The following is a 10856-nucleotide window of genomic DNA, read 5'->3' as shown; positions in this document are numbered from 1 at the left end:
TTTATCTAACAACAATTTTGTGTGCTTGTGGAGTTCTTTCTGCAAATCACTTAAAAATTAATATCACTTGGAATATCAATTCGAGCGTAGGAATCAATTGTTAGTTTGGTATTTTTCTTAGGCAATTTTTATTGTTATTACTGGTGTCACAGACACTAATGTGAGAAAATTTTACCTTGTACCCCGACACTTTTACCTTGGCTACCAAAAGACTTAAGTTAAGATTTCCGAAAATAATTCAATTCCAGAAGAAATTCATATGCCGGAAATGTGTAGGGGTGAAATTAAAATAGCAGTAAAAAAAATTAAATAACAAAAGGATAAAATTGACATTTTCAATGATTTGTAGGGGTAAAAGATTAATTGTAAGGGTACATGGTATAATTTCCCTAATGTGATTGTATTTCGGTTTTTATTGATGAATAATTGAAGTTGTATAACTTCATCTGAATCCCATTATATAAAAAAGAGAAATGATATATTGACAACCTTTTGTTGTCCAACATCGTATATAGATACTTTATATTTTTTAATTAGTTGTTTCTCTCTCTTATAGTCACATCGATAGTTATAATTGATGTATGGGGTAATAGTCACTTTGGTCTCTGAATGTGTAGCAAGTAGTCATAATAGTCCTTCAATGTATCAAAATTCCAAAATAGTCCCTGGTTGTCCACTTTGTTAGTCAAAATAGTCCCTAAAGCTTAAATAACCCCTTAATACTCACAATAACTCTTTTGATATAAGGACTAAAATGACAATAAGTAAGTACGTATAAGGACTAATATGACAATAAATAAGTTTATTGAAGGACTAATATGACAATATTAGCGAAATATTTTAATATCAAGGACTATTTTGACTAACAAAGTACACAATCAGGGACTATTTTGCTATTTCAATACATTGAGGGACTATTATGACTACTCGTCACTCATTCAAGGACCAAAGTGACTATTTCCCCTTTTATATTAGTTGTCCAAAAGTTGTTGATTTTTAGATGTTCATATAACATTACTCTATAAAAACATAAAAACAAGTTATTCAATTTCAATCGGTAAGGAAGGAAAAAATTGTCAAGAAAAAATGAAGGGTAAAATTAAAACAGAAAATTTTACCCCCAATCTTATTGTATTTTAGATAAAAGAGTGATATTAAAAGAAATTTGATTATTTAATTAAACAAATCCAGCTCAAAATCCATTTTATTGTTGTAGATTACTTCTTAGTGGTGACACGTCCATGTTTCTTTACCGACAATTATTGTTTTGCAATAGATTGTAGATTACCGATAAGTCTAATTTTGCAATAAAAATATTTTATTGGTTCTTTGTTCCTCAACGTAGAAAACCCTCCCACTTCTCTCAATCTCTGTCCAAAAGCGAATGAAGCAAAACACGGAGGAGGATGAAGAATAACAATAGACTGGTAATGGATTTCTAGAAAAGTGGTATGTGTGAACAACTGTCTCATCGATTTTCTATTCCTTCCACTATATTTCTCAATGGGCATAAACACATGGAGCCCCGACAACACCCTGAAATCCACTTAGAATTGGATTTAGATTGCTTTTCATAATGTGGTGGTAGCAACCATGGATGGAAGACAGTGAACATACCGCTGTATGCTGCAGTGAAGCGGCGGGAGTTATTGTTGAAAATTTCACGGTCTCCTGTCTTCGCTATGGTCCACAAACTACTCCTAGTCCTAGCAAGATGCTTGTGATGGGACAATACAGGGCAGATGCAAATGATACAACATAAAGAATGAATAAGACCGGAACAAAGGAAGGTCAAGGCAACCACACATTATACAACATTAAGCAGTATCACAAGCTATTTGAGTACTGCAGTTTGCTGGATCTTGTAATCAACATTAAGATGCAACACAACAGTAACACGAAATTAAGATAATATAATCACAATAGTGATAGGAACTTGCTATTCCTACCTTTCTTGGGTACAAAATAGTGAGAAATATACATTAACAAAATCCACCATGCCAAAAAGCTCAGCAATCTTGATAAAGCCGACACACAAAGAATGAGTGAAAATGTGATGGAATGAGTATACAATTTGTGATATTTTTTACTTCTGGAACCCACCAAATTGATAGTTTTGGCTGCCGAAGTTTGAAAATATGTCATCTCCAGCTGTTGACTGTGAAGGAGTGCCACCATACATACCAAGACCAGATCCTGTACCCATAGCTCTCCCCATGTATAATGTAGTTGGAGGGCCTTTCTCCCTTTCATCTAATCCATCGCTTAGTCCACCCACAATTCCAACATCGACAAGGGATACTTTTTTGGCTGCAAAATAATATAAGATAATTACATAAGTAACTAAAATAATTGGCATATTACATATTTCACGAGTGCATCATTTAACAGATTGACTCGTGATAGTGCACATACAGGAGGAAACAACGGGGAGGTGGACGAATACACTAGTTCACCAAGAACCTCCTACCAAATTCATGTACTTAATCTTAAGCAAGGATAACACATACTACAATATAATGCATTAATCACCCTGGAACACAAGATTGAATCCCAAAAGGCCAAAACCCTAAATATGTTTCAATGTAATCATGGAAGAAAAGGACCATGCAACTACATATTTAAAACATGCAGTTACATGCTTTTTTCGGGTGAAAACATACAGGTACAGGATATAAAGCAGTAACTCAACACAGAACGTATTATGCAGTGGAAAAGCTGTTAAAGTAATCAGCATAAAAACTTACGAGCAGATATATTGAGGTCAATCAATCCACGGCTTAGCGAATCAGCCCAAATGCCAGACTTCACCTGAAAAGCGTCCTTTTTAGGCGAAACATTAGAGTCTGCTACAGATTTACCACTTGTACTACCATCGGTGGCAGCATTAGTTGAGGGCTGAGAAGATACAGAATCAGATTGAGAAGTAAAATCACCAAAAACATCAGATCCCTCAAAATTATTAAGTGGAACAGAAGCAAAGGGATCAAAAGTGCTGTTATTCACAGGAACAGAGTTTTCCGACTTGCTGTCAGGCTGCACAGCTGGTGCAGGAATTGAAAACAAGTCAACTGTTGGTGTAACTGAAGGAATGGGTTGTGAAGAGAAAAGATCCACTTCATCCTGAGCATGGAATCAACAAGATACACACAAGCGAAATTTTAGCACTGTGAATGAAAATGTGGAGAAAGAAGATTAAACAGGTAAATCCATAATACAACCAAATTTTCCCCCACTAGGTGGGTTCGACCGCATAAATCCAACAACGACGTAATATCTTGTTATGAATTAAGTCCAATGATGGATCATTCATTCTAAATCTGTTTTATTGGTTTGGGCTATAAGTTTGCATGTTCTCTCCTCTATCTTCAACTACTGGACTATCCACCATCCTCCATCTAGTCTAGTCTTTGTATTTCTACATCCCTTCTAAAGTCTAAAAAACGTCCAAACTCGTTATTATCTCAAATGAATAACTTGTGATCACAATTTAATAAGCTGAATAATTTACCTCACATGCAATTAATACACCCATGTGAAAATTTATCAACACCAATATTTCTAATGTTCTCCTCCAAGACAATTCCAGTCTCAAAATACTAGTTCAGTTACAATTCATAATAAAGAATATACCAATAATATTCACATCGATGGAGTAAATTGCAGTCAAACAATCTCATTCAATATTGGCAACATTCATACTTTTGGAGCACCAATGAAGGTGGAAATTTAAGGTTTTAAGATAGAACCTAATGACGGAGATTCATGCCATTAAACAGGTGAGTAATTGGTAGCTAACATTAAAAAAACAACGGCAACACAAATTATTGCTAATGAAGTTTAACCTGTGGTTGAGAACTAGCTCCTTTGTCCGCATGTGGTGCTGCTGATACAAATGATGCATCCGCAAAGAGATCAACCTCTGACGCATCACTAGTTGCTGGCTTTTCTACAGAAACAGATGTTGGAGCATCCATGAAGTCACCGAGCAAATCTTGTCCAAAGAGATCAACCTGGTTTGAGATTCCAGCTGAAGTCTCTGTTTGAAGTAAGAAAAAAAAATTACAATTAATAGGTAAAAGTCCTGTCCTCAAAATCAAAATACATAGTCAATTGTTCAATTTGGTTTTTCTTCCGTTTTTTTGGCGGCCTTGGAGTTGTAATACTCAAGGACAATAAATTGAGTTGCGAAAGCTTCTGTGTGAACTGTGAATGTTTCAAGTGCACCACGCACAAAACAGTAAAAAGAATCGCTTTATATTTCTCATATGAATTGAATCAACAACTGCAATGTTAAAGACTGTTCAGAATACTTACTAGTAGATGTTCCTCTCGGATCAAAATCATCAAAGTCGTCCTCAGTAGGTACACTTGCACTTTGAGAAGGAACTGCACTTGCATTAGCAGATGACTTTGATGCTCTAGAAGATTTGTTCTCCTGACTTTTGCTGCAAGGAAGACACTCTGGAATAAGAATATGAGCAACAGAATAGAATCATTGCAGTATGGAGAGGCAGAAGCATGTGCCTTTCTGTGCATAAAAACCAAAGCAGGTGCAAGTAAAAAGATGAGTTGAGATAAGCATCTCAAGTTCTCAACCATTTACCAAAACTCCTGCTTAATTTTTTCCAAGTCAAAATAAATTTTTTCCAAGTCAAAATAAGCTTGTTGAACTAGGCAATGAGGATCAAGGATCAAAGGTTTGAGTCTGGACATGTGTCCAGTGATGAGCATATAGTTGTATCATGCACAGGTAGCCTGTCTTTGACTAGTTAAAGGCTTATTTTAGCTTTTATAGAATTTTTAGCAATTAGAAATCTTTCTTATGGGCACTTCCCTACATTTTAATAGTAACAGTTTAATAGATCTACAAGATACATTTTCTTCTGCTAAAAATTGACACATTTTCTTCTAAAGGAAAAGAGACCATAAAACCTATTAGAGAAAAATTACACTTTTTTTTAAGAATAAGTTTCCTTTATGAAGAACAAACATTAGAATCGAAACTTGAGCCTTCATTTTTTTTCCAATGGTGTCCAAGGTAAAGAAAGATAGAAAGTAAGCTCTAATTATAATGAAATTTAATATATTTGTTAGGATATGCAGACAAGAGACTGCATGGAAATATGGTTAATGAATGAATTATTTAGAAAAAAAAAATTCAACGAGACCAGCTAATGTACAAAAAAGAAAGGTAAATTATTAAAAGCAAGTTATTAAAAAAACTAACAATTTCATAAACTCCTTGGTAAACGGCTTCACTAGTTTAAAAACTTGGGGCACAACTAGACATACAGTAGCGAATAAGGCGCATCAGAAAACAATGTACAAGACAATGCACGCTAAAGTAGTCACTAGATACTTCAGATTCAAACTTCCGAAGGATTAGGTATGGCAAAACAATCCAACTATAGTATGGAACTACTGAACAAGCATAAAATACATTTACAATTATTTGCACGCCATACCTGACAGACCGTGCAGAACCTTTTTTGAAGGAGTTCTCTTCAGTTTTACTTGAGACACCATGGCGTGATTTTCCTGAGTAATCTTTGTCCACTTTTGCTTCATCATAGCGCCCCTTGTCTCCGTAGCTATCACTAAACCTATCACCACTTGAACCAAAACCTCCATATTTGTTACTGCTCCCACTACTAAATGAGGTTGTCCCGGATTTGTATGTGATTCCACTAGATGAAACACCAACATACCTAAATTAAGCACACCAAAAGAAAAACAAGAAAATTATTTGCTGAGACCATAATAGTGGCTTAGTTTACCTAATCATTATGGGATTGAAATATTGACAAATTTGACCTACTTGTCACGGTTTGCAGCAGCTTTATTTCTGACATCATGTATCTTTTCTCTATCATTCAAAAGGGCAACAATGTTTTCTGCCTTCTTCCTTACATTGAGTCCCACATCCTTCCCATTAGGCTCAACATATTCAAAACTGGAAAGTGCCTTTACCAATAAAAGCATATGGTGTTTATGTAAGAAATTGCTCTTATGATTTATTTATAAGAACTGTTGAGAATTGAAAGAAAAACTAGCTAAATGCAAGAGAATGACCCTTACAGAGATCTGAAAAGTATGTTCTATAATGTCGTCAACTGCACGTTCAGATCCATGTGATACCAAATACTCTATAACAGCTAATGCCTGACGTCAAATAGAAAGGGAGGCGAGTTGATGTATCAACAAAGAAAATGCAACAAAACAAAACATTTCTCCTTGTAACTTAAAGTAATAACATGGTTATTTAGATAACAATACCTTGTATACATATCGCCAATCCTTTCCAGTTTCAACCAATCTTGTCCAAAGAACATTCATAACCAGCTGACATTCAGTACTGAAAGGTACAGAAGAAGCAAAAGAAATTCAATTAACTTGCATCAGAAATTTTCTCCATGAAAACCAAAAGAGGTACAGAAGAAGCAAATAAGCAATCAATTAACTTGCATCAAAAATTTTCTCCATGAAAACCAAAAGAAATTCAAAAATTAAAAAGCAATATAACAGGAAAAGCATCAGATGGCTATTTACAATTTTTTGGTAGCCGTTGCAATCTCTGCCAGCACAGTACCATGAGGACCCCAAGGTTCATCATCAGTTGCATCCAACACCTAAATTATAAAGAGTGGCAGAAAAAATCAAAACAATACCGATGGATTGCAGATTGTGAGGTACTAGCATGGATATCAATCTACATTCTTATTCTTCATTCATATATATAGTTATAAATATAAAATATTCAAGCAAAAGAAAAGAAAATCTTCAAAACATTTTGACATTCTCAATAAATAGAAAAGGAGCCTTGGCAAAGTGGTTGGATTTGCTTCCATGTAAAACAAATTGAAACCAAAAACATTGTTAAGATGTGCAATTCCCTTTATTAAGCATTACTGATATACTTTGCAATTTGAACATGCATTCCACAGTTTACATTTGGAGAGAAAGAATCAGCCAGAAAACATAAAATGTATCATCAAACTCAACAAAGGTTCTTAAAGTTTGTGATTGTATGAAAACAAGCAATTATGCAACACCTGTCTTGCATCAACAAATTATTCCAAAATTACGTGATCATATGCTGCTACCATCAATTTCAGACTCAACAAAAACCAACCCTAATCCCACTAAGAGGAGTTGGCAACATGGATCAAATTACGCCATATTGTTCTATCATATATCTATCATACTCATCAATCTCTAGATCTTTCTTAATAGTTTTCCTATGTCTCTTTCGGCGTATAGTGATTTGACTACCCTCCATCTAATCTCCTCTCTTTATTACAAAATCTAAAGATCTTCTCTCTGCATGCCCAAACCCCGTAAGTTGAGTTTCCACCATCTTCCACCATCTTTTCTACGATGGATGCTACCCCAACTCTCTAATATTGTCATTTCTAATCCTATCTCGTCTAGTATCACCGCACATTCAACGCAACATCCTCATCTTTAATAAGCATTCCACAGTTTACATTTGCAGGGAAGGAATCAAACACAACATAAAATGTATTCTCAAACTGAACAAAGATTCTTAAAGTTTAATATTCTATGAAAACAAGCATCAACAAATTATTCAAAAACTACGTTAAAATACGCTGCCTCAACCAATTCTCGTACAATTTCAATTTGATTTCGGATACATGTAACAATCCTTATTGAGAAAAATATATTTATTAATCAATAAACACAATTCTTCAAAATATCAAAAAAATTAATGAAAATAAAATAAAAATTAGAATTTCACCTTCTGTTCGATTTCAGGAACCTTAAGCACCTTCAGATTCACCTCTCTCTTTCTGTTATCAATCAAATAAGAACGAAAATTGAAATATATTTCGAAGTTGATAATTTAAAAAAAAAATGAAAATTGAAATGCAAAAAAAAAAAAAAAATGGATGAATTGAAAATGTAACATTACATTTCTCGAACGGTTTGATCGAAGACTTTCATGAAATCCATGATGATTGATCTGTGTAGATCTGATCTGAAGGGGAAAGGTTATGTAGCGTTGTGTTAATTGAGGCAAAATTCGATGGGTTCTTCTGTTATTGTGATATCTAAGATTTCAGATCTATTTCTTTCATCTTTTTTTTATACATTATTGTATGGATTTAATTGATATGCACCGTCAGTGTAAAACTAGATATACACCGTCAGTGTAAAATATTTTCACTAACGGTGCATTCCCATTAAACTCCGGTTAAATTTTTTTAACCATCTAAAGTTTGGACTAGTTCTTTCAAAAAAAAAAGTTTGGACTAGTAATTGTTACACTTAGAAATCAAAATCGGTTTTTTTAAAATGATTTATTTTGAGTAAAACTTATTAATCATTTGAGCTCAGTCGCTTGATTCTTTCTATTATAAATTTGATCCCTCTAATTTTACACTCACGAAATTGGTTACCAATTTTGGTTTCTCACTCAATGATGACGATGTAGATCACCTACGTGAATTAATTATATACATGTTATTGATTAAGTTGCAAAAATGAAGAATTTTCGAGGTTGAGAATGAAGTTTTTTAAGGGATGTTCTTGTAATTATATGAGTGATAATCATTCTACGCCATTGTATTGTATGTTGTATAATTTAAAATATTTCACATCTTCGCTTTTTAGTCCCAGATATATGAGTAATGGACCAAAACTTGTTAGATTTAAAGAGTTAATTTATCCAGAAATGAAAATTGAATCCAAGCTTTACCTCCAAATCCAATTTTGTTTTTTGAAACGGCAAATATTATTAACCAACAAGCCCGTGCAAGTAGCACTAATAAGCTCGGGTGGAAAAAAAATACAAACAAAGGGAAATCGGTTGCCACGAAAACACCGACTCGAACAAAAACCCCTTAAAAACCACCCATAAACAAAGAAAACAACCCAAAAGAGTAATGACACAAGCATATACTTATGACAAAACCATAAGCATACCCCTGCGTCAACACCTACACCACCGAAACCTGCTAAAGAGCAGCCACCACTCGAGCTGCATAGCTGCTACACCAAAACAAAATACTACACAGAACCCACACCGCAAGGTAAAAGCTGGACTGCCCCTCCAAAACAGCACCAGCAGCGCAGCAGCTGCTCCCACCCTATCCCATCAAAAAATCTGCCCAACAAACGTAGACAACAGCCCAACAGAGAGAAGCCAACAGAAGCTTCTACCAGTAGACAAAAGCCCATCCTGCCACAAAAAAAACAACACAGCAGCAGCTGACAGCATCTCCAAAAGCAACCGGCCTATCTTACAAAGTCCTCGTCGTAACCCTTTGAAGGCAAAATTGAGGGTTCCAACACTACTCATAATAGAGACACACCGGAAGATTCATCCTATACAACATCCATCGCCACGAAAGAACCTTAACCTCCTCTACTAAGTCATCCACTTCAAAGGTACTCCCCTTAAAAATTTTATCATTCCTCCCTTTCCACAAAACCTAAATAGTTGATAGCCAAATCAAGCGAAGGCCTTTCAACACATTCTTATTTGTCTCCCTCCCACACCAACATTCCCAATGAACAAACAGATTATGGGGGATAGGTGTGGGGAACAAACCATTCCCCACCCTTCTTGAAACCTCGGAATTAAACCATCTTTCACCACCAAAATCACCTATCCTATTCAACTCCTTCCACCAACACGACGAGTGCCTAGGCCAAGTCCTACTCCCCCCTTCCAACAAGGTTCCCACACAAGGGCCATATTTAACCTCTAGCACATCCTTCCACAAAGCTTTCTCGCCATCTAGCAACCGCCAACGCCACTTCGCCAATAAACTCACATTCATCACCCGAATATCCTTCACCCCCAAACCACCATTCCTTTTTTGTTTGCAAACTACCTCCCACTTAACCCAACTAACTTTCTTCCCCCTCCCACACCTCCCCAAAGGAATTCTCTTTGTAGTCTAACAATTCTCCTCCAAACTTAAACCGACATTTTTAGAAACGACAAATAAAAAACCGGAATCGAATTTAGCACCGAATTCAAAAGAACGATTCTACCTCTAAAACTAATATATTTATGACTCCACGTATTCAATTTCCGATTCAAACTTTCCACCAACGGCTCCCAAGTTGACAAACTCCTCCCATTAGCACCTACGGGCAACCCCAAGTATTTGAACGGTAAATTCTCCTTACTACAATTCAAAAATTCACACGCCATCTCCATAAAATCTTCACTCACATTAATCCCAATCAAGGAACTCTTTAAGAAATTTATCTTCAATCCCGACACCATTTCGAATCCTCTAAGAATTGATTTCATTGCCCAAAGATTCTCCACCGTTGGTTTTCCTATGCAAAGTGTATCATCGGCATATTGTAAATGAGAAACTACCAACCCATTATTAAAAATACCAAAGCCTTCAAATAATTTTCTCTCCACCGCCTTTCTCATCATCCCACTAAAGCCTTCGGCCACCAAAAGAAACAAGAAAGGAGCTAAAGGGTCACCTTGTTTGAGACCTCGATGAATACTAATCTCCTTCGTATGACTCCCATTGACAAGGATCGACATACTACCTCCACACACACACGCTTTCATCCAAGCCACCCATTTCTCACACATCCCCACCCGCCTCATCATATACACCAAGAAGCCCCAATCCACCGATCATACGCCTTTTCAAAATTCACCTTAAATATCAAACATTCCTTCTTAACTTTCTTAGCATAATCCACCAATTCATTGACCACCAACACCCCATCTACCAAATTCCTCCCTTTAAGAAAAGCCGATTGAGAGGGTGATATAATGGAATTCATCACACCCGCCAATCTCCTTGCTAAGACCTTTGCAATAAGCTTATAAAGACATCCTAACAAAGAGA

At 35.7% G+C, this 10856-nt stretch overlaps 1 protein-coding gene across 1 annotated transcript; it reads right to left on the bottom strand.

Annotated features, from left to right (window-relative positions):
• Nucleotides 1–1791: 1791 nt before the first annotated feature.
• LOC146952196 (ENTH/VHS family protein) lies at nucleotides 1792–8084 on the bottom strand. Its single transcript, XM_085758762.1, has 11 exons — nucleotides 7937–8084; nucleotides 7763–7814; nucleotides 6553–6632; nucleotides 6280–6358; nucleotides 6082–6165; nucleotides 5822–5967; nucleotides 5469–5711; nucleotides 4318–4448; nucleotides 3846–4039; nucleotides 2748–3123; nucleotides 1792–2310 (listed from the first exon to the last, which is right to left on the bottom strand). The coding sequence occupies exons 1-11, from the start codon at nucleotides 7975–7977 to the stop codon at nucleotides 2087–2089; spliced, it is 1650 nt and encodes a 549-aa protein (XP_085614888.1). The 5' UTR covers nucleotides 7978–8084; the 3' UTR covers nucleotides 1792–2086.
• Between the last annotated feature and the right edge of the window lie 2772 nt (nucleotides 8085–10856).

This window comes from Medicago sativa, chromosome 1, assembly GCF_051527215.1.
Source record: "Medicago sativa cultivar Bolivia chromosome 1, Bolivia_mono, whole genome shotgun sequence".
Taxonomy (NCBI): domain Eukaryota; kingdom Viridiplantae; phylum Streptophyta; class Magnoliopsida; order Fabales; family Fabaceae; genus Medicago; species Medicago sativa.
The sequence above is the reverse complement of the archived record's forward strand: the minus strand, read 5'-3'. Positions and strand labels throughout refer to the sequence as shown.